The sequence below is a fragment of the Rhineura floridana genome, chromosome 6 (assembly GCF_030035675.1).
Source record: "Rhineura floridana isolate rRhiFlo1 chromosome 6, rRhiFlo1.hap2, whole genome shotgun sequence".
NCBI lineage: Eukaryota > Metazoa > Chordata > Lepidosauria > Squamata > Rhineuridae > Rhineura > Rhineura floridana.
This window is the reverse complement of record NC_084485.1, coordinates 103,980,854-104,005,612: the sequence shown is the minus strand read 5'-3', so window position 1 is coordinate 104,005,612 and position 24,759 is coordinate 103,980,854. Positions and strand designations below refer to the sequence as shown.

Here is a 24,759-nt window from a genome sequence, read left to right as displayed (position 1 = left end):
AGCAGGCATGGAGCCTAAATCTTCTGCTTATGTGGAGCTGCTTACTCAGAATTGCTTGAAAGGCACTGAGAAAGGATACAGCTACTGAGACTTCCACTCCACTGGCCCCTTTGTTCTCTCTCTGTCTCCACTGTAGTGAAGCAAAACTGTAATGTAGTCCCACAGCATATGGTAAAGGATGGTGGGCAAAGAGGATAGGTGGTGTTAGGGATAAACTGAAACCCCCAGTGCCTGTAAAACTATAATTCACTTGTCTTACCTAAACCAGCTTGGGCTTCATGGGAAATAGAACCAAAGTGGCCTTTATATGACTCTTGATATAAAATGTCGGTTTATTTCCTGGTGACCTGACCCTTACCTAACAATGGCACAGTGACTGAATTCCTTCTTGTGGACTACATTCTTCCTTTGTACCTTAGACGTTGTCAAGGCACAGTATGATGATCTGGCAACTCCAGTCCTTTTGGAATTTTCAAAATTTGTCAGGTATATGAGATATGAATAAGAACCAGCAGCCCGATTTGACTTTGATCTTATTTATCTTTCGGGCAGTTGCTGTTGTTGTCTTCATCATCCAGAGGGGTTCTCTAATCAAGTCCCTGCTTAAGACAGATCCTGCAGGAGATTTTGCAGCTGGAAAGATATCCATAACAAACTGGTGTGAAAACTGTTTGCTGATGGAACTCCAACACTACCAAGTATTGCAAAGAATCTTCCATTTCCTAAGGGTTGAGATCAAATTCAGGTATTTCCAAAAGCAATGGTGAAACTAGTCCTCAAGAAGTCAAGCTCCCCTCCCAGACACAATGCATTTACATAACAATTGAACAATAATTGCTTTGCTAGGTCAAGCCAAAGGTCCATATCATCCAGTCTCCCAACAGTGGCTTGCCAGATGCTCTCTCTAGAAATCTTACAAATGAGGCATGATGGTGGTACAGTCTCCTAGACTCACACTGGCCATAATAAAACAATCAATTTAATAAGCCCAAGCTTTAATATGCACAAGCTTCAGGAACAGGTATACTTCACTCCTCCTTTTGCACAAGTGCAAAACAAGCTGGGAAGTGGCAGTTAACTATAGATTCCCATTACATCTGAAGTGGGAAACTACAGTTGGTGGCTTCCAGACAAGCCAATGTATGACACCATGGTTTAAAAGTTGGCTTCTGTGTCCTTGTTTGGAAGCCATTCACTTTAGTTCCCAGTTTGGACATAAGAGGAAGCTAGGGTGAAATGTGGTTTCTGATTTGTTTTGTTGCCCCTGCAAAGGGAGGAGAAAAGCAGCTGCATTTGGGTTCCTGAACCTCATGCATACTTTGGTTTATTAAGCTGAGACTCTAGAACGTGGCCCATGTGAAGCAGCAGGCATTCATTTGGACATGAGATAGTGAATTTTAAAGAGAAAAAGGTGTTTGCAAGTTTCCATCTGTAGAAGAAAAGTTGACATGACAACTTATCAGCCTCCACTCCTATGTTTTAACATAGGAGATAGCAACTGCTGATCAAGCTACTGTTAATGAAGGCACAATAGCAGGCCAGGCTTTCCCGCCCCCTGTCCGGCTGGTTGGAAACTGTAACATAGATGTTTGCCAGACCTTTGCAGCAAAAGAATACAATACTTTTAAAAATATTTTTAATTGAGATTTGTATCAGTTATTATTTTATTTATTTCATTTTATTTATGAATCGCTTTCCATGAAACATCTCGAAGTGATTAATAATAAAAAGGATGTATAAAAACAATTTCAAATCCAGTACAAATGCAGATTGGGATAAGAATTACAAAAAAAAAATAAAACAAGAAACAGTAAACATACGGTACAGGATGGTATATTAAGTACATTAGTATCCTTTGATTCCTTAGGTAGGTACGACAGGTGTTGATGCAGTGTGGAATCTTCAAATGAACCAGAAGAAGTCAATAAAAAAGTTAAATTTATAACTTCATTTCCAAAGTGTTCTGCTAACACAGTCTTATTAAAAGAAAAGGCTGAGCTCTCTGAAGTGGTGAACTTTATCCAGTAACTTAGTGTCACAAGGCTTACAAAAGATACGGATTCTGTACTGTATGGATACTATACAAGTAAAAACTGTTCTCTTCTCATGATTGATGTTCTATCACTTAAGCATTTGGGTGATACTGATTTTGGGTGAACTATATTGTTCTGGTTATCTGCTCCATTGACATAAGGAGTTCAAAACTTCTGATTTTATCAAATGTTTAGTGGTTAATAGTTCTATTTATTTATTTATTATTTTATTTATACCCCACCCTTCCTTCCAGCAGGAGCCCAGGGCGGCAAACAGAAACACTAAAAACACTTTAAAACATCATAAAAAGACCTTAAAATACATTAAAACAAAACAATGTTAAAAACATTTTTAAAAAACGTTTAAAACATCTTTAAAAAAAGGGTTAAAGATACTGAAAGACATATTAAAAGCGATTCTAACACAGACTGGGATAGGTCTCAACTTAAAAACCTTTATGGATAGTATTGTTTTGTTGTTGTATTGTGAACTGCCTTGCAATCCCAATTGAATTAAGTTTGGATTATAAATGAATCAAATAAATAAATGAATAAATAAAATTGTCTGGGCAACATCATCCTGTGCTTCATCCCTTTTAAAAATGATTGGCAACTGTGTAACATGGAAGCCCATTTGATTTTTAAAAAAATATTATTTATTTATTTGTTAGATTTATATCCTGCCCTTCCTCACAGTAGCCTTTGCCTCTATTTTGAGCAGCTACAGGAAAGATCCACAAGAGCAGAAGTCTTATTCTTCTGTTTGGAGAGTCCTTGTACAAATTCAAAGCTGCAGTCCTATCCACGCATATTTGGGAGTCACCGAAATAAGTGAGACTTGCATCTGAGAAAACGTGCCAAGAATGTGGCTGTAAGGGTTCATTGGGAGTAAAGGCCATTGAATTCAGCAGGACATGAACCAAGCAAAGGACTGGGCTGCTTCAGCATGGCAGAAAAAGTTTAGAGTGCATAGAAAAGTGGGAGTGGAACACTTGTTACTGATTTAATCCATCTTTTTTATTTTGGCATGTTTTGAGAAGAGGGTTGTGTCTCAGATATCCTTCCTCCTGAAAGCAACTGCTTTCCTCTATTGCTGCCCAAATGGAAACGTCACAGCAGGACAAAAAAGAAAGCCCCTTTGATATTTGGCTAAGACTGAAACATCTGTAAAAGAGGTTAACATTATTCTCAAGTGCTTGTAAATCTTCCAGTATTCAGTAAACCCTTTTAACAACATTTTTTTCTGCCAAAAAATGTTAAAACCCTGGTATGGTGCAATCCTCTGCATGTTTACTCAAAAGAAATAAGCTCCACTGTGCTCAGTCAGGCTTGCTCCAAGGGAAGTGTGCATCACAGCTAGGTTAGTACGGTTATTTTGGATTTCCCGCCTTCCAAACATTCTATGGAACAAGAGACCAAAAAATTCCCAAGGCAAATAAAAGCCAGTATGATGTGATGGATAGTATCTTAGACTGGAGGTACCAGCTCTGAAGCTCGGTGAGGAGCTTTGCCTGAGCATTTGCTGCCTCTGTTCCTTATCTATAAAAATGGAGATTCCACTAATGTCCTTCACATAGCAGTGACAGTGACTAAGGCTGCAATCCAATACACGCTTGCCTGAGGGTAAATCCGATTGAACCAAATGGAGCTTCCTTCAGAGTAGACATGTTTTGGATTGCCGCCTAAGACAGCAACAAAGATAGTATTTTTTTGTTTTGTTTTAAAAATGTATGAACTGCCCTATATCCACAAATGGATCTCAAGGTGGAATACAAAGTAGTATAAAATACATTATAAAACATAATCAACAATGCAATAAAATTCAGATAAATAAAATCATTCAACCTGCTAAAAATAGTGTTGTGTTAAACAATGGCAAATGAAACCTAGCGCCAAAAAGAATACACTTTCAGCATCTTCTGGAGGCCATTCCACAGTGGGGTGCCATCACAAAGAAGGCCCTTTCTTTTGTTCATATGTAATGTATTTCTGAAAATGGAACATGAAACTTGCACTGGAACTTTTTTAGTTAAGGAACTTATTTTTGCGGGTGAACATTTGAAAATGGTGTTGCAGTATTTGGAAATTTGATACCTCTCAAAATATATCTTAAACCAAGTTAATGACAGATTAAGAGCCAAATCAATGGTTTTTATAGTCATTTTTGTAACGTACAGTTTGGTGACAAGATTTTTTCCCACTGTTGCCATTTCTTAGTTCTTAGCCCTGTAGATGGGTGTTGTTGGATTATTGTACAAATACAGTCACATGGCAAAAAGAGCATTTCTATTTTGTGTTTTTGCCTTTGGACAAACTTTTGAGTTAACATAGGAGTCTGCATCAAATAAAATGGAAAGGTAACTCATTCTGAGCTAGAAAACAAAGTATTTTTTCTGAGTCTGTAATAAAAGTTTTAATAGATACTTTTTAATAACATCTTCATGTTTCCTTTCCTAATATTCCAACAACATCTGATGGACCTTTTTGTTCTTGGTCGGTATCAGCCATAGTGGAGTAGCCCAGGCCCTGGGAAACGTACTGAGAGGCCATTCTGGAGTTGGTGGAAATCCATCCGGTCCTCTTTCAACTTGTTAATTTAAGCAACCTTTCTCTAGTTTCCCCCACTGCTATGTGAGACTGACACCAATTGCTGCTGAATAGCACAGGAAGGGAGAAGGGGGGGGGGAGGAGGGAGGTGGGTATCATGTGATCCGCTTTCCTGCTCCTTTAAAGCAGCCACATGCAGCCAAGCGCCGGCCACAATCACAGCTCCCAGCAGAGGGGGTTCAGATCCGGTCTTGTCCGGGGAATCAGTGCTGAGGCTGCACGTTCCTCCTCATCCCTTGCAGCCTTAACTTTGGCCCCGTCGCTGTAGTCAGTAGGTTGTGCAAAGGAAGAAAGCTGCAAAAATGGCTGGGGCAATTATCGAGAACATGAGCACCAAGAAGCTGTGCATTGTTGGCGTGATCTTGTTGATTTTCCAAGTCATCGCCTTTCTGGTGGGAGGTCTGATTGGTAAGTGTGTTTCAGGGGCAAACTTTCTCTCTTCCCTCCGACGTCCTCGTCCTCCCGCTCGCGCTCTGGCTTCCCTCTTTCCTGTTTTCGATACTTCTTAACTGTATCCCTGGCTCGCTTCTATGAGCTAATTAGCCCGGCTATTGTAGTTAAGGAAACACCGCGCCGCGGGCCTCTTTGTGCCCACTGCCCTCGAGTGGCTGCGGGAAAAGGAGAAGGGAGGGGGCTGCGCGGGCAGGGTGGAAGAAAAGTTTTGCGTGTGTGTGTGCTGGCCTCGGTTCCAGGATCTGCTTCAAGGAAGCGAGGGGGAGGGCGAATCTTCGTAAGCATGGCGACTTCTCCGGTTCCAAAAAGCCTTTGGGTCGCAAAGTTGATCTTCCTCCTCACTTCAGCCTCGTCCCATCGACTCCCCTCCCCGGTTCCCTCCGCCCTCCTTCCCCTTTCCCTCCGACTGAGCAGCGGGGAGAGACCTAATCTCTTTGCATTGAAATTACAATACGAGCTGCCCTAGCCTACGAAAGGAATTCTCGTGCATTGTGCCTCGCTTACGGCGTTCTGCGCCGCTCTCTCCCTTTTTCTTGACCGCGGCTTGATTTTGCTTCGGCGGAGCCCCTGTATAGATTGGATTTTTGGCTGTGCGGGCGGGGAAGGGCTGTTGCTGGAATGGGAGGAGGACGCTCATTAGGGTAGAAGGAAGGACTGATTCCCTCCCCCCATGAAATTTTATTTTAGTTTTTACTTTTTACACGCCCCACAACCCCCTCGATTCTCTTCTCCTAGTTTGATATAGGCATGGTACCCCTTACCTGAGATGTTGTTGTGGGGCTCCTCTCTTAAACGTACAATGCACACAAGACAGTTTTTTCTCCTTGACGGCTCCCTAATACTCCTCCATTCCTGGGATATGGGAAGATTGTCTCCCAGGATCCTAGAAAAGAGCCCCTCTGTTCCTCTTTCTTTGAATGTTTGAAACTTCTAGAGTTCCCTCATCTCAAAATTCCTGCTTTAGAGGTACCAAAACTGTAGGGACCTGATCCACAAGTTCCCCAAATATTCTTAACAACTGGGGACACAAAAGTGAAAACAATGTTCCATACTAATGTTTGCCCTTTTATCCATCTTCTGCCCCCAAACTCTAACCTTTCATTCTGATATTTCAGTGGCCATTACCATTGTTGACAAGGTGCAAAGAGATGATATGCTAAGTGGGCTGGTTTATCCCAAGTTCTTACTTTGTTCTACAAATGAATTACTCTGTTTGGGGTTTGCTTGCTTTTTTGTTGTGGTGTTTTAAATTAAGAAACTCAGTTGAAATTGCCAGTTACCTGCATGTACCATATTGGTCGAAGAGATGAACAACGGAGAAGGAAACATCCTTTCCGGGCAAATCTGTTCATGTTTTAAAAAAATAAACAAGCAACATTTCTGGAAAATGTTTTAGTGAAGCAGATGCTTAGTGGGAAAGAGGAGGAGAGAGGCTTCTAAAAAGCAAGCTCTGGTAGGTTGTGCTCTCTCCTCTGAAAAGTATGGCTCCAGGCAGTTTCTTAAAACAATGACGTAACCTTTAAGGGTTGTGACCATGGAACAAACCTATCCCAACCCCTTTTTGTTCTCTTTCTCAATTTGAAGGAGCTTCTAATATTGCAAAGGCTTTTCCCAACATAAGTCTGCCAGACACTACTAATGGGCTGTTATGGGCAAATCTGAGACATGTTACAACAAGCTTTGCCCAGTCTTTTTTTTCAGGGATGATGCCAGCTGTTTATCCCACCTGATCTTGGCTAGCTTTGTGTGGAGGCATTTTCACCTAAAGTAATCCCCCCCTGACTGCAAATAGATTTAGTGTATCACAATGCAGAATATTTGCTTAAAATGTCTTCCACCTTGGAGTTCCAGAAGCCTGGAGGGAAAATTTAAGGTGCCTTGATAGCTCATTTAGGTGAGAGATGAAGAGCCTGTGGCCCTCCAGAAGTTGTTCTCCAGAGGTTGAACTCCCGTCAGCCCCAACTATCGTGGCCAGTGGTTATAAATGATGGGAGTTGTAGTCCAGCAATGTCTGGAGAGCCCCAGGTCCTCCACCACTGATTTAGATAAAATGGAAGAATAGCGGCTACATGACTTTGCTGTGGTACGCCATTATGTGACCCAGGATTCCTGGTTCAGTATGTCTCATCCATGAATACATTCTTCAGCAGACTATCTTCTAATTCAAACAAAAGATGGTGGTTACTTTTGAATACTAAAATTTCCAGATAAAATTTCATGAGCTATTATGTTGAGAGCCCTTCAGACTAGGCAGTGGGATTAAAGCTTTGGAAATCGAGCTGAGTGAGATGCCTTGTACATATGGATACATGCTTAGCCATTGTTTAAACATGCTGTTGTGTACTTTTGCAAGGTTTTTAAGCAGTTTTTTATTTTTTTTTATTTGATAAGTACATATACATGCTTTATTCTTTTACTACAAGGTAAATGCTGTCCAGACTTTTTTGCTATGATCTCCCATAATGCATTGCAAAACTTGTACTGAGTGTTGTGGTCACTGATGTACATAGTTGCAGCTTTGAGAAGCAGCAACCATTTTCTTAATGGTGGATGGAATCATCCATAAAATACAGGGAGAAGACCCTACTGTTGAATGTGTTCATTTCTTTGTAACTTGACTGTATCACTTAACTCTTCTGCTTGCATCATTGAGAGAACTTGCCTCATGTGTCTAATGTGCACCTGAAGACTGGTTCAGATGTCACATTTCCAGTCCGTAAAGCCATGGTTTGCTGGCTTGTGAATGCACTGTGGAATGCTCAGCTTAATACGAGGTTTCCTGGTTTTTAAACCATAGGGAGATTTTTTTCTTTACTGATTGATGCTTGTATGCGGAGAGCTCAAACCAAAGGTTACTGGTTCGGACATCATGACAAAATACAGTTTAGAGAACTTGGAAGTATTGTATTAAGGAAGGTTTATAAGGAGAGAAGGGACTGTGCTGGTACACTACACATTCCCAATCCAACCAAGCATGGTTTGTTCAATGAGGAATGTGATTTGTGATTCAGACTATGTGGGATGCTTAAGATTATGACATGTTGCAATTACATCCACTCACCCTCACAGTATTTTTTCTATTCATCAAGTTCAAAGAGTCATTTTCCAGTCTACAAATGGTTGTTTGTAGCACATTAGTGATCTTCCATATAGGACCCATGCAGAATAAAGACATACATAATAAAGGGTGAGCTCATGGCTGAGGTGGGGCTTAAGAACATAAGAAGACCCCTGCTGGATCAGGCTAGTGGGCCATCTAGTCCAGCATCTTGTTCTCACTATGGCAACTAGATGCCTTTGGGATGCCTCCCAAGCAGGATCTGAGTACAACAGTACACTCCCCATTTATGGTTCCCAGCAACTGGTATTCAGTATACTGCCTCCAACAGTGGAGGTATAACATAATCACCAGGATTAGTAGCAATTGCTAGTGTTATCCTCCATGAACTTGCCTTGTCTTTCAACATAATGCCAAGTCCCTAGAACAGGGGTTCCCAAACTCTAGTCCTTAGACGACCAGTAGTCTCTGAGCTTCATTCAGGTGGTCCATGGCATGTCCACATTAAATATTCATGTTGATTTATAATGTATTTTTATTGCTTCTTTTATTTCTTACATTGTATTTTGTTGTATTACAACTTGAACTCTGGAATGCAAATTGTAATACAATAAAATACAAGAAACAAAAAGGAGCAATGCAGATATGATTAAAAATCATACAGCATCTAGCATAGCTTATCACGATTGCATAAAATGATTAGGTGGTCGGCCAAGATCATCAGCAATTTTCAAGCGGTCCTTGGGAAACAAAGTTTGGGAACCACTGCCCTAGAGTTTAACAAGTTAATGTTTACCTCATACAACACTTCCAAGTTCTGTAGTTCTGTAGTTCAGGTTACTTTACAATTATGTTTTTATTTATTCTGTTACAGAGTTTTAAACTTGTGGCATATTCAGCAGCAAGAGATTACCCAATCTGTGGCTGGGGTGCTGAGGTGAATAGGTACATATTACACTCAAGCTATGAATACTGATGGATGTTCTTCTGTTTTGAAAAATTAATTCAGCCTACATTCATGGTGCAGATTCTTGAGACAGAAAATAGACAAGGAAGGTCATGTCTACTCAGTTCTTCTGTGAAGATCTGTAATTGCAGCTAAAGAGGAAAATGCATCAGAAAATGCAACTTCTTGGGTACACAAATGTGTATTTTTAAGAGTGTGAGGAATAAATAATAAGGCTAGGGCACAGGGTGGAACTCTTTTGATCCCTCTAAAACTGTATCACCTTGAGTTTTTCTCTTGTAATGGCATAGCTTTTACAGTGAAAGACTTTACCTTTTTTAGCTATAATAGCACCATTGCTTAGTTTTATGTGATAAAATAATTCTCTGTAGCCTTCTTCCAAATACTAATAAGTATTGTTTAAGTGTGGTGTAGTGGTTAAGGTGTTGGATTACGACCTGGGAGACCAGGGTTCAAATCCCCACATAGCCATGAAGCTCACTGGGTGATCTTGGGCCAGTCACTGCCTCTCAGCCTCATGAAAACCCTATTCATAGGGCCACCATAAGTTGGAATCGACTTGAAGGCAGTACATTTACATTTAAACTATTTCAGGACTCGAACATAAAATGTTAATGCCAGCAGCTTTCCCAACAAACCCTCTTTTCTGAAGATGTTAGTGTAACTTACTTGGGAATCTGAGGGATTTCATGTGTGGGAGATCTAGATTAAAAGCCCTGTGCACCACAAGGCCTTTCACAGACTTATGTTGTAGCCTAAATTCTCTTACCAAGGTGATTTGACAGGACAGAAAAAGTGCTATAGAAAAACTAAAAAGCAAATGCAATTGTCAAACATAATTGTATTCTAAAACTGAAGATTTGCCTTAAGGATCTTGGAGTGTTTGATAAGAGAAATGGTTTCTTCTCCAGCTAAGAAGGCTTCTGTTTTGCCTGAAGCTAAAATTCTAACTCTTCTGTAAGCCAGGAATGCTTCCCTTGAGATGAAAAGGCCCTATGCACATACCACAGATACTTTAGCATTCCTTCAGGCATATGTGTGGTAGGTGCACATAGGTATGCCTAAGAAACAAGCAAGTCTAAACATACTGTTTTACAAGGTACCAGTAGTTACCTGCTGATTAGACCAAGAATTGAAACATTTCAGCTTGAAAGAGGCTGTTTTTCATTTCAGAGTTGTGCTCTCTCCTCTACTGGGAATAATGTCAGGTCATTGCTGCTATTTAGACCTATGTTGTGAGAGTTTTAATAGCCTGGCTGGAGAAGAAGGAAGTGTGTTTTCATCCAGGGTAAAAATCGACAAAAGAAGGGATTGGACAAGGCCCTAGCAGGCTATGCTGCAATTAGCCAAAGTTTCTTTCCATCCCTTCTTTATTATGATAAACAAATGTGATACTAGGATAGATAGTACATACTACCTGAATTCCATAGCTAGCTGCGCCACAGATCCCAGCGGTTGACTTTTGGCAAGTCATATCACCTTCCTCTGAAGTTGCACAACATGTGAAACAAGTTTTGTGTGGGTTCATTGTTGAGCAGAGGTAAGAAGCTGATTATTATTCTCTGAACATTTTCAGTCTCTGCTTCCCCTTATTTATTTAATTACATTTCTAGACCGCCCTATAGCAGAAAGCTCTCAGGGCGGTGTACAACAAATAAAATCACAATTAAAATATGAGCAAGTGTGGAAAAAAAAATATATAAAGTACAATTATAAAACATTAATAAAATTGCCATTGAGATTTAAATTAAGATCATATTAAGTTTAGAATGTTAAATTAAAATATTTAAAAATTTACAAAATTTAAAAAGCCTGGGCGAAAAGGTAAGTTTTTACCTGGCGCCGAAAAGATAACAGAGAAGGCGCCAGGCGTATCTCGTCTGGGAGGGTATTCCATAGTTCGGGGGCCACCACCGAGAAGGCCCTAGATCTAGTTGTTGATCTCCGGGCCTCTTTATGGGTTGGGACCCGGAGAAGGGCCTTCGACGTCGAGCGTAGTGAACGGGTAGGTACATAGCGAGAGAGGCGCTCCATCAGGTATTGCGGTCCGATGCCGTTTAGGGCTTTATAGGTAAGAACCAACACTTTGAATCTGGCCCGGAAACATATCGGTAGCCAGTGCAGCTGCGCCAGGACAGGTGTTATATGGTCAAATTTCTTTGTCCCAGTGAGAACTCTGGCCGCAGCATTTTGCACTAGCTGAAGTTTCCGAACCGTCTTCATAGGTAGTCCCACGTAGAGTGCATTACAGTAGTCCAATCTAGAGGTTACCATAGCATGGATAACTGAGGCAAGATGCTCCTTGCTCAGATAGGGTCGTAGTTGGGCTACCAGCCGGAGCTGGTAGAATGCATTCCGTGCCACCGAGGCTACCTGAGCCTCAAGTGACAGGAGCGGATCTAATAAGACCCCCAAACTACGTACCTGTTTCTTTAGGGGGAGTGTAACCCCATCTAGGACAGGTCGAACGTCAACCATCTGGGCAGAGGGTCCTCCCACCAACAGCATCTCAGTCTTGTTAGGATTGAGTTTCAGTTTATTAGCTCTCATCCAGCCCATTATCGCGGCCAGGCAGCGGTCTAGTACATCAACAGCCTCACCTGACGAAGATGAAAAGGAGTAGTAGAGCTGCGTATCATCAGCATATTGCTGGAAACGCACTCCAAAACTCCTGATGACCTCACCCAGCGGCTTCATATAGATATTAAAAAGCATGGGGGACAGAACTGAACCCTGCGGGACCCCATATTGGAGTACCCAGGGACTCGAGTAATGTTCCCCCAGCATCACCTTCTGGAGACGATTCCCGAGATAGGAGCAGAGCCACCGCCAAGCAGTGCCTCCCACTCCTAAATCCGTAAGTCGCTCCAGAAGGATACCATGGTCGATGGTATCAAACGCCGCTGAGAGATCAAGGAGAACCAACAGAGTTACACTCCCTCTGTCTTTCTCCCGACAGAGGTCATCATACAGGGCGACCAAGGCCGTTTCTGTACCAAACCCCGGCCGAAAGCCCGATTGAAATGGGTCTAGATAATCAGTTTCATCCAAGAGAGCCTGGAGTTGGCGAGCGACCACACGCTCTAGAACCTTGCCCAGGAATGGGACATTTGCTACCCGTCTATAGTTGTCAAGATTTTCAGGGTCCAAGGAGGATTTTTTTAGGAGCGGTCTCACCACCGCCTGTTTCAGGCAGGGTGGGACCACTCCCTCTCGTAAAGAGGCATTAATCACCTCCTTGGCCCAGCCGGCTGTTCCATTCCTGCTAGCTTTTATTAGCCATGAGGGGCAAGGATCCAGAGCAGAAGTGGTCGCCCGCACCTGTCCAAGCACCTTGTCCACATCCTCAAGCTGTACCAACTGAAACTCATCCAATAAAACAGGACAAGACTGTGCTCTGGACACCTCATTAGGATCAACTGCTACAATAATGGAGTCAAGGTCCCGGCGGATGTTCATGATCTTATCACGAAAGTGTCGCGCAAACTCATTACAGCGGGCAATTGATGGTGTTATTGCGTCCTGGGGACCAGAGTGTAAAAGTCCCCGGACAACTTTATAAAGTTCCGCTGGGCGGTTAAGGGATGACTGAATAGAGACAGCAAAGTATTGCTTCTTTGCTGCTCTCACTGCCTTCACATAGAGTTTGGTAGAGAGCTTCACAAGTGCATGATTACAGCCGTCGGGAGTTCGCCTCCATTTGCACTCAAGCCGTCTCCTTTCTTGCTTCATCACTCTTAGCTCCGGAGTAAACCAGGGAGCCAATTGAGCTCTGCAACGGAGAGGGCGCACCGGGGCAATCGTGTCAACTTCCCGGGCCATTTCCGTATTCCACAGCATGGCCAGGGTTTCGACAGGACCGTCAATTCTATCAGCCGGAAAATTCCCTAGAGCCATCAGAAAACCCTCAGGATTCATTAGTCTCCGGGGACGGACCATCTTAATTGGTCCTCCACCCTTGCAGAGGGGAGAAAACAGTGTGAGTCTAAACCTTAATAGGCGGTGATCTGACCATGACAAAGGAATAGATGAAAAATCCCTCACTCTCAGATCACCATCCCCTAATCCAGTGGCAAAAATCAAGTCCAGAGTGTGCCCCAACACATGCGTAGGGCCAGTAACAAATTGAGACAGCCCCATGGCTGTCATGGAGGTCATGAAGTCCTGAGCTGCTCCAGATAAAGCGGCCTCAGCATGAATGTTGAGATCCCCCAATACCAAAAGTTTGGGGGAACGCAACATTGTTATGTGCTTTCAAGTCAGTTATGATTTATGGGAGCCTATGAATCAGTGACCTCCAAGAGCATCTGTTATAAATCACCCAGTTCAGATCTTGTAAGTTCAGGTCTGTGGCGTCCTTTATGTAATCAATCCATCTCTTGTTTGGCCTTCCTCTTTTTCTACTTCCTTCTGTTTTCCCCAGCATTATTCTCTTTCTAGTGAATTCTGTCTTCTCATTATGTGTCCAAAGTATGATAATCTCAGTTTCATCATTTTAGCTTCTAGTGACAATTCTGGTTTAATTTGTTCTACCACTCAACTATTTGCCTTTTTCGCGGTCCTTAGTATCTGCAAAGCTTTTCTTGAACACCACATTTCAAATGAATTGATTTTTCTCTTATCCGCCTTTTTCATTGTCCAACTTTCAGATCTATACATAGAGACTGGGAATACTGTAGTCTGAATGATCCTGATTTTAGTGTTCAGTGATAGATCTCTGCATTTGAGGACCTTTTCTAGTTCTCTCATAGCTGCCTTCCCCAGTCCTAGCCTTCTTCTGATTTCTTGACTATTGTCTCCATTTTGGTTAATGACTGTGCCAAGGTATTGGTAATCCTTAACAAGTTCAATGTCCTCATTGTCACCTTTAAAGTTTCATAAATCGTCTGTTGTCATTACTTTAGTCTTCTTGATGTTCAGCTGTAGTCCTGCTTTTGTGCTTTCCTCTTTAACTTTCATCAGCATTCATTTCAAATCATTACTGGTTTCTGTTAGTATAGTGTCATCTGCAAATCTTAAATTATTGATATATCTCCCTCCAATTTTCGCACCTCCTTCATCTTAGTTCAATCCTGCTTTCCGTATGATATGTTCTGCATATTGATTAAACAAATAAAGTGATAAAATACACCCGTCTCACACCCTTTCCTATTGGAAACCAATCGGTTTCTCCATATTCTGTCCTTACAGTAGCTTCATGTCCAGGGTATAGGTTGTGCATGAGGACAATCAGATGCTGTGACACCCCCATTTCTTTTAAAGCATTCCATAGTTTTTCATGATCTACACAGTCAAAGGCTTTGCTGTAATCTATAAAGCACAGGGTGATTTTCTTCTGAAATCCCTTGGTCTGTTCCATTATCCATAATAAGTTTGCGATATGATCTCTGGTACCTCTTCCCTTTCTAAATCCAGTTTGGACATCTGGCATTTCTCGTTCCATATATGGTAAGAGCCTTTGTTGTAGAATCTTGAGCATTACTTTACTTGCATGGGATATTAAGGCAATAGTTCGATAATTACTGCATTCCCTGGGATCCCTTTTCTTTGGAATTGGGATGTAGCACCATTGTTTTATTTTCCATATTTGTTGACAAATTTTTGTCAAAATTTGGACAGATTCAGTCCTGGTGATGTGTCTCTTCCAAGTATTTTAAGAGCAGCTTTCACCTCACATTGTAAAATTTCTGGTTCTTCATCATACAGTTCCTCCATGAATGAATCTGTCATCCTTGCATCTCTTTTATATAGTTCTTCAGTGTATTGCTTCCATCTTCCTTTTATTTTATTTCGATCAGTCAGTGTCAGTCAATCAATCAATAAGTTTATTACAGTCATAGGCCAGAATAAAATAAGATAAATATCATTAAAAAGATAGAATGAGCAATACAAAACCACACTGGACAGTTAAAATCTCATTAAAATTCATTCAGATTAACAATCAGCTTAATGGTGTTCTTCTACAGTGAATAGCTGCTGCACAATAATTAGCTACCTTGAGGGAAATCTGTCGGAATTGGTCCGATAAAAGAAATTCAACATAAGGGGCCTCATCCCTACCAGGAATGTTTCGTATAATTGGGATTAGTAGCTCGGTTCAAAGGTCACGGTAAAAAGGGCAGGATAATAACACATGGCCCACTGTTTCCACTGCGCCCTCGCCATAAGGACAGACCCTCTCCTTATAAGGAATAGTATTAAATCTTCTCTCCAGGAGGGCCGAAGGTAAGATATTAAACCTGGCCAGCGTAAAAGCTATTCTAAGTTTTGGAACAGTCACGTTTGTTAAATAATGGGCAGGTAGGAATGACCTTGTATTTAATCTATATTTTGTTACCATCAACCGCTGGTTCTGAAAATCACTGTCGAGGATTAGTTTAGAAATACTCTTTTGCCTTAGCATAGCCCAAATTGAGGATCATGGGAATAGAAAACCCCAGACATAATAATTTGGCATTTAATGATTCCTGCCATTTGGAGTGGAAGACGTCGGTTAATGTATAGGGAGCCAAACCGACTGGAGCAAATATCATTTTTAACCAAAGATTAATTCTAGAAAGCCAAATACGGGATTCTATTGTGGGGAGCCCCGCTTCTAGGTGTAGGATATAATTGGGAACACAACATGGAACGGCAAGTGCCGAGCGTAAAAACTTCGTTTGAATTATTTCAAAGCGGGCATAGGTACTGTGTGATAACTTTAGCCATGAAGACCTGGGTAACTGCAGGAAAGTATTGCCCCCCTTTAGTAAAATAAAAGGAAAGAAGTGCCTTCGCAGTTCTCTGGGCATTATCTATAACAGACTTTACTTGGAGACGCCACACTCCCGATGAATGAAATATCATCCCTAAGTATCTAAAGGAGGCTATTTGATCAATTAGATGTTCATTGATTCGCCACCGATGCTTCTTTCTCGTACCAGAGAAGACTAAGACTTTTGTTTTATCGTAATTAATTATAGATTCGGTTCTACAGTAGTTAGCCAGGGCCCTCAGCAGGCGCCTTAGTCCAATACATGACAGTGATAGAAGAACTATGTCATCTGCATATAATAAGATGGACAGGGGTCTCTTAGATATTCTGGGTGGATGTAGACCAAACGGTATCAAGGTTTTAACTAAGGGGTTAATATAAAAGTTAAACAGTAGAGGGGCTAAAATACACCCCTGCTTTACACCCTTAAAAATAGGAATGGACTTGGATAGGTGTCCAGTGTTGTTACATCTTATACGCAGGTATGGATTGTTGTATAGGCCTCGTATTAGTAAAAGGAGGCGCTTGTCTGTGCTAGTAGCCGCGAGTTTTCCCATAATCTATCCCTAGAAATCGAATCAAAGGCTGATTTCAAATCGATAAAAGCTGAATAAAGGGCTCCACCGGAGTTGGCTGTATATTTGTCCTCCAGATGTTGCAGGACAAGGCCAATAATATCAATTTTTTTGAGATAATCGAAGAAAGATGAATCAGATTATTTACTTCTCCAGGCTGATATATTCCACGTAAGAATCAATAAATACGGGATAGGCTGGGGTGTTCTTTGTCAAATTTGGATGGATGGGCGGTAATTTCCGCCTTATATCTGATGGATTTAGCGGCCCAGCCTCCATCTCACAGGGAATGATTTCATCCAAAGATGGATCAAGTCTGGTTACATTTGATATTACTGGGTTTGAGGGGTTAGAGATAAAATTCATTGGGATAGTTATCTTCTGTGGAGACCCCTCTTCAGTTGCCTCCAGCCATCTCTTGCGCCAGATTTATAGTGGGGTGTGTGTGTGTCACAAATGTCCATTTGCCAATTTGGAATGTAATTTATTGACCAGTCCATTACTAGATTAGCTTGTTGGGACGTTTCAACGTGTAATTCCTTATCTTCCTTTCCTTCACCTTTTTCCTCCTTCAGGGAATAAAAATGAGTAATTTTCTGTTGCTTAGTTCAACCACTGTTCGAGTGGATCCCAGAGGAGGGAGCAATTCCCAGATCTTTATAATTTTTCCTTGTAAATACCATATTTCTAGGATAGTACAGCGCTAGCACTTTAAAATCCAGGCAGGGAGTATTATTCACAGGAACACAATGTCTATGTTGCTTTAAGATAGCATAGAAGTGAGAAATTAACCTCGTAGTCTGTCATAGTAAAAGGAGAAGGATAACACAAATAGTTCCAGAAATTTCACTTATAACGATAGGCAGGGCTTAAATATATGTGTCCATTATTCCTTGTTCATTTGTTAGTAGCTATGTATAATGCACTGGGATAGCCGAGGTGAGGCATCCCACCCCAGGAAGCAAGCAGCCGGCTGGAAGGGACAGGGAGAGGGTAAAAAGTCGTTACTAACAAACCCATCTTCTAAAGTCACGTTGAAGATATTTTTTAGTCCTGTTTCTAGCCACCCTCCCACAGAGCAAATGTGTATTCCTCCAGGATAGCAGTCAAATTTAAAGCCTTAGTCGGTAAAAATGCGGAGTTCCAGTTGATATAACCTTCTAGGTCGCCATCTTCCTTCCAAGCCCAGTCAGTGTCTTCCCCTGTTGATTATTCAATGTCCCTACTCTTGGTTTAGATTTCCCTTTAATTTCTCTAATCTTTTGGAATAGGGCTCTTGTTCTAACTTTTTTGTTGTCCTCTTCTATTTCTATACAATAACTATTGTAATAGTGCTTTGTCCGTACATGTACTATTGCATTTAGGGTTCTGACTCTGTTTCTATCTCCTTTTGCTTTTGCTTTCCTTCTCTCTTTAACCATTTGAAGAGTTTCTTCAGTTATCCATTGAGGTCTTTCTCTCTTTTTAACTAGAGGTATTGACTTTTTGCATTCTTCCCTGATCATGTCTCTGACTTCATCCATAGTTCTGGTTCTCTGTCAACTATGTGTAAAGCCTCAAATCTGTTTCTTATTTGATCTTTATATTCTTCTGGGATGTTATTTAAATTGTACTTTGGCATTATGATTGCTTTGTTGTTCTTTAGCTTTACTCTGATTTTCAATATTACCAGTTCATGATCTGTACTGCAGTCTGCTCCTGGTCTTGTTTCTGCAGAAAGTATGGAACTTCTCCATATTCTGCTATCAATTTGATTCCTTTATTGACCATTTGGTGATGTGCACATGTAGTCGTCTTTTCGGTTGCTCAAAAAATGTGTTTGCAAAAAGCAAATTATTGGCTTCACAGAATTCAGTAAGTCTCTCTCCTGCTTCATTTCTGTCTCCTAACCCCATTTTCCTACAATTTCTAGTTCTTCTCTGTTCCCTACTTGGCATTACAGTCCCCCATGATGATCAGAACATCTTGTTTTGGTGTGTGATTAATTTCTTCCTGTACTTCTGTGTAAAATCTCTCCAATTCCTCTTCTATGTTTGCTGTTCAAGTATAGACTTGGATGGTGGTTATATTAATAGGTTTCCTGTTAAATCCCATTGTTAAATCCCTGTTAAATCCCAGTTGTTTTCCGAGCCCAATTCAAGGTGTTGGTATTGACCTTTAAATCCCTACACGGTTCCGGCCCAGTTTATCTCACGGAGCGCCTTCAACGCCACCAATTATGCTGCCCGACAAGATCGGCCACACAGGGCCTTCTCTCAATCCCGCCAACAAAAACAGCCAGATTGGCGGGTACAAGAGAGAGGGCATTCTCAGTGGCGGCCCCCACTCTTTGGAACTCCCTCCCACAAGATCTCCGGCACGCCTCTTCCCTAAATGTGTTTCGGAAAGCCTTAAAGACCTGGCTCTTTCAGCAGGCCTTCGGGGTATCCGGGGAGGGTTAATTGTTATAACTGTAATGCCTCCTGCCCAGTTTTAATATTGTTGCTGCAGATGTATTATTTTTATATTGTATTACTGTATTTTATCAATTGTATTTTAACAATTTTGTAAGTCGCCTAGAGTGGCCATTGGCCAGATAGGCGACGAAGAAATTAAATTTATTATTATTATTATTATTATTATTATTATTATTATTATTATTATTATTATTATTATATCACACACTCAGACCTTGCGTTATAGCTCCTAATTGCTTTTGGTACATCATTTCTCATTATTAAAGCAACCCCGTTTCTTCTTGATTTCTCATTTCCTGCATAAAATATTTTGTAGTTGCCTGACTGAAAAGGTCCTATTCCCATCCATTTTAATTCACTCATGCCAAGTATTGTGATGTTGACGCGTTCCATTTCTTGCTTAACAATTTCTAAGTTTCACTGGTTTATGCTTCTCACATTCCATATTCCTATTGTCTTACAACTCCGGACTTTCCTTTCACATCTGTGCATATCAGCCTTTGGGCTTCCATTCGGCTTTGACCCAGCGGCATCATTAGTTACAGTGCTACTGGTACTTGTCCATTGCTCTTCCCCAGAAGCTTGCTGAGTGCCATCTGACCAGGGTGGTCTCATCTTCCAGCACTATCTCATATTGCATTTTGGATACTCTGTTCATAGGGTTTTCATGGTAAGAGGTATTCAAAAGTAGTGTACCACTGCCTTCCTTTGAGTCTGGGTGCATCTCGGTCTGGTGTCTCAGCTTTCACCATTCTGCCTTGGGTGATACTCCTAGGAGCCTAGGCTCTTAGTCTAGATCCCTGATGGCATTGCTCTCAGCTTCTTCGACATTCTCAAACCCCCTCAACATTTTAAGGTGTGTATCGGACTTCCCAGGAGGATCCCTCCGCCTGTGCAGCTCTGAGACGGGCTCCCGTCTTGGATGAAACTTTTTCAGTTTTAAATCCAGTCAGAAGGGTCTTTTTTGACTGGGGATAATTTCTTCCGGATAAGGAAGAAACGTGAGATTTCCCACACAGCTTTGTTGTGATTGTTGGAGACTGGAATTCATCAGAATTGTCTGTGAAAGAAGGTCTTCCAGCAGCTCGGACGGAGCGAGGATTTCTAGCTAAGCTCAGCTGAATAAGTGACCTTTTTTTTTCTTTAAAGAAAGACGGACTAACAGGCAAGCATTCTCCTGTCTACGCTTTATTACTTTCTTATCTATACAGCTAAAGAGATTTGTCAAAGGAACAGCAATTAAGAAAACCTGGGTGAGCCAAAACTTTCCTTCTCTTTTACTCACGGAACTAAGGGGGAAGAAAATAAAAATAGCCTATCTTTTTTTTTTATTGCAAAAAGCTGACATGGAAAATAGCATTATAAAGATTACAACGGATGAGGGGTTTCTGATTGGAAGAGAAAGGAAAAATCTTTTTGATTTATAAGACTTTTGTGTAATATATGTCTGGGACTATTTTTTCTGATCTACTTTTTTTTGACGAATCTGCTCATTCCTTCTGCTACTAGTTATTTGGACGCTGTGAACTAAAGCTGTTTTTGCACTTCTGGGCATATAAGAGATAAGGGCTGTCTAGAGTGTGACGTCAGTTGGTTTGAAAGATTAACTCCTTTGTAACTGGATAAAGAAATAAACTGCTCTTTGCTTGGGACATTGAAAATTGAAGGAGTTTTGTTCCTTTGGCTTTAAGAATGACAATTAAGAAGATCATGGATGTACAAGAAGGGACTTTATCTTTAGACATGTTTCAGAAAATAATGAATGGGATTAAGTCAATAAAACAAGAACTGAGAAATAATAGTCAAGCGTTGAGAATTGAATTTGACGAAATGAGACAGGAGCTGAAAGAAATTCAGGATTCTATGAGAAAGGAGAATAAAGATAGATCTGGAAAACCAAAAAAGGATGAAAGAGAAATTAAAGGCAAGGTTCAAACTATGGAGATTGGATTAAATATGGACATGGAAAAAGATTTGGATTTCCTGGCTGTGATGGATCCTGGAGACAAATATTACGGTTTGGAACTCAGCGCTGTCCCTGAAGGAATTGAAGAGATTGGAGATAAAGATATTATCGGTTCAAAAAAATTCCTGGACTGGAAGGATTTGATGGAACTTGAAATGGAGAAAGTTAACAGATTTAATCCCTGTTTTGTGTCAATGGAAAAATCTTCAAGAGATGTGCTAGTGTATCATGTAAAAAAGAGGAACAGAGATGCGGCTTTGCAACAATACTTCAGTGATACGTTCAGAATTGATGACACTTCCGGGAAGGGTGACTTAGCCTGTGCCTGCTTTTGAGACGGGCTCCTGCCTCAAAAGAAGCTTATTCAGATATATCAGTCAGTTTTTTCTTTTTTTTTTTGACTGATTAAACTTCTCCCGGGTAGGGAGAAACGAAGAGATTAACCTCAAAGCCTATTTTTGTTGGGACGACCAGATCTCATTAATTTATGGGACGAGGTCCAGCCGACGAAGGTGGGACGGATTTTCAACAGCAAGCTCTATCTGTTAAAGCGAACGTTCATCTTATCTTCTAAGAGAGAACGCACTAACAGGCAAGCACCCTTCTTTCTATATTTTTCTTTTACTTGACTTAAATTGTTGCTGTTTAAAAGAGATTTGCCAGATTGATCAGTTTTTGACATCTCACTGGGGAGCCATAACTTCTCTCTGCTACGCACTAATTAATAGCTTATCTCTGTTTTTGTTGCAAAAAGCTGTCCTGGATTTGCATTCTAAAGATATACACAGAAGAGGGATTTCTATTCCAGATTTTTATTTTGAAAAATATTATACTGTTTTGAGACTACTCTCTTTTTGGTCTATTTTATTTTGACGAATCTGTTTCTTGACGATTGCCATTAATTGTTTCGATCCTGGGAACTGCATTTTGTTTACTTAACTATTGGAGAGATAAGGCTGTCTGCTCTGTTTATACTGTGATGTCACCAAGTTTGGAGTATTAACCCAATTGTTGCTGAAATAAGAAGTGGTTTTCCTATATTTTTCTTTTAAAATGGCAATTAAGAAAGTGGCTGAAAATCTGGAAATAACTATGTTTCAGAAAATAATGGATGAGATTGAGATAATGAAAATTGAATTGAGTAAAATGAAGCAGGAGATTAAAGATATAAGGGTCCCTGTGAGAGAGGTGACCCTGGAAGGGGTCCCTGTGAGAGAGGAGACCCCGGAGATTGGAACAGGGGTCCCTGTGAGAGAGGAGACCCTGGAGACTGGAATAGGGGTCCCTGTGAGAGAGGAGATCCCGGAGATTGGAACCAACGTGGAACAGGAACAAGATTTGGAGTCTATGGACTTTAGAAATAAAATCTATTGTTTGGAACTCAATGTTATCTCTGAAGAAATGAATGAAGATTCTAGAGATAAAGTTATCAATGGCATGGATAATCTTCTGGACTGGAATGATGTGATGGAGCCCAATATAGAGAAAATCTATGGAATTAACTGCAGCCATGTGACAATGGAAAAACTTTTAAGAGATGACCCAGTGTATTTTGAAAAAAAGAACAGAGATATGATTTTACAGCAGTATTTCAGCAACCTATTCAGAATGGATGGCAAGAAAATATTTGGGATAGAGGTAATTCCCATCAGACTCTTACTATATGACTATGGCTTTGACAGCAAGATTATTATGGAATACTGATAATGGAAGATTGGATATTGAAATTACTGGACTTAACAAGACTACTGAAGATGGAAGATGGAAAATGGAACTAATAGAGATAATAGAACAATGGCTACTGAAATTATTGAACCTAACAGATTCTGATGTGATGGATTAATTGAAATGTTTATTTTGACTATGGTTATGACAATAAGATTATCATAATTAGTAATGAGATGGATTAATCGATATGCTTATCTGGAAAAAAAAATTGATAGATATATTTCTTAAAGAATTGAAACCTCTCTTTGACTTTTTGTGGAAAGAATAAAGTAATGTTTATGAGATTTGATGATTAAGTAAGATAACTACTGGAGGAAAGTGATTTTATAATATGACTTAAGAGACAGGATTGTTATATATTATAGACTTATAACTGATTTGATCTTTGACAAATGGGAAGTCAATATTTTACTCTTTATTTTTTATTTTTGTTTTTTTTTCTTTTTTTTCTTTTTGTTTAACTATTTTTGATTTTGTTTTTTGTCTTTGAATGTTTTATGATTTTGTCTTGTATGTTTTATGAAAATCTGAATAAAAATTATTGAAAAAAAAAAAGAATTGATGGCAAGAAAATATCTGTGATAAAGGAAATTCCTATCAGACTCTTATTATATGACTATGACAGCAAGATTATTGGGTGCGTAAAGATGGAAGATGGAACCAATATGGATAATGGAAGAAGAGCAATTTGAAATTACTGGACTTAGTAGACTTGATGAGTTGGATTAATCGACATGTTTATCTAGAAAAAAAAATTGATGGACATATATCTCAAGGATTGGAAACTTCTCTTTGACTTTTTGTGGAAGAATAAAATGATATGATGTTAATGAGATTTGAAACCAATTAAGATAACCGCTGGAGGAAGGTGATTTTATAATCTATTAAGAGACAGGCTTGTTATATATTATAGATTTATAGCTGAACTATGACAAATCGGAAGTCAATATTTTTATATATTTTTTTCTTGTTGTGTTAGTTATTGATTTGTGTTTTTTCTTTTTGTATTGTTTTGGTTTTGAAAATTTGAATAAAAATTAATTGAAAAAAAAACATTTTAAGGTGTGTATCCTAGAGAAGGATTGCCTATATGTGCCTATATATGCTTAAGTTTAGACTGAAATGGAATTGATTCCCTCTGTTGGGTCATCCATCATCCTGTTATCTCTTTTATTTATTACATTTATATTCAGAAGGAGCCCAGGGTGGCAAACAAAAACACTAAATGCTCTTTAAAACACCTGAAAAACAAAAGACTTTAAATATATGAGAACAAATTTTATTAAAACATATTGAAAGAGGAAGGTCTTCAGTAGGCACCAAAAAGATAACAGAGATGGTGCCTGCCTAATATTTAAAGGGAGGGAATTCCAAAGGGTAGATGCCATAATACTAAAGGTCCACTTCCTAAGTTGTGCGGAATGGACCTCCTGATAAGATGGTATCTGTAGGAGGCCCTCACCTGCAGAGAGCCCAATGTTCCACTGTGTATATAAGAGGCAAGAAGATCTTTCAGGTATCCTGGCCCCAAGCCATGTAGGGCTTTGTACATCAAACTAGAACCTTAAACTTGGCCCAGTAGCTAATGGGAAGCCAGTGCAATTCTTTCAGCAGCAGGGTAACATAGCATTTTGCACCAGCTGCAGCTGACAGATCAACCTCAAGGGTAGCCCCACATAGAGCGCATTACAGTAATCCAACCTGGAGGTTACCAGTGCATGGACAATAGTGGTCAGGCTATCCTGGTCCAGAAAGTGCCGATGCTTGTAAAAGGCTCTCCTAGCCACTGAGGTCACCTGGGCCTCTAGTGACAAAAATGGATCCAGGAGCACCCCTAGACTATGAACCTGTTCTTTCAGAGGCAGTACGACCCCATCCAAAGCAGGCAATTGACCACTTATCCAAATTCGGGAGCCACCAACCCACAATGCCTCCATCTTGCTAGGATTCAGACACAGCTTATTGGCCCTCATCCAGCCCACCACCGATTCCAGGCACCGGTCTAGGGCTTGCACAACCTCTCCAGATTCAGATGTTACAGAGAAATAGAGCTGGGTATCATCGGCGTACTGCTGATACCTTGCACCAAATCTCCTGATAACCAACATATAACAACATATAGATGTTAAACAGCATTGGGGACAAGATGGTGCCCTGTGGCA

At 40.4% G+C, this 24,759-nt stretch overlaps 1 protein-coding gene across 2 annotated transcripts in view; it reads left to right on the top strand.

The window, feature by feature from the left end:
• The first annotated feature begins 4,761 nt into the window (after positions 1-4,761).
• WLS (Wnt ligand secretion mediator) overlaps positions 4,762-24,759 on the top strand; it is a 75,158-nt gene continuing 55,160 nt past the window's right edge. Inside the window, exon 1 of one of the 2 annotated variants that reach the window (XM_061633393.1) lies at positions 4,762-5,048. In XM_061633393.1, coding sequence (XP_061489377.1) covers positions 4,943-5,048 — 106 coding nt within the window. In that variant the 5' untranslated portion in view covers positions 4,762-4,942. The remainder of the gene's footprint in view (positions 5,049-24,759) is intronic. The other variant, XM_061633392.1, reaches the window with a different exon arrangement.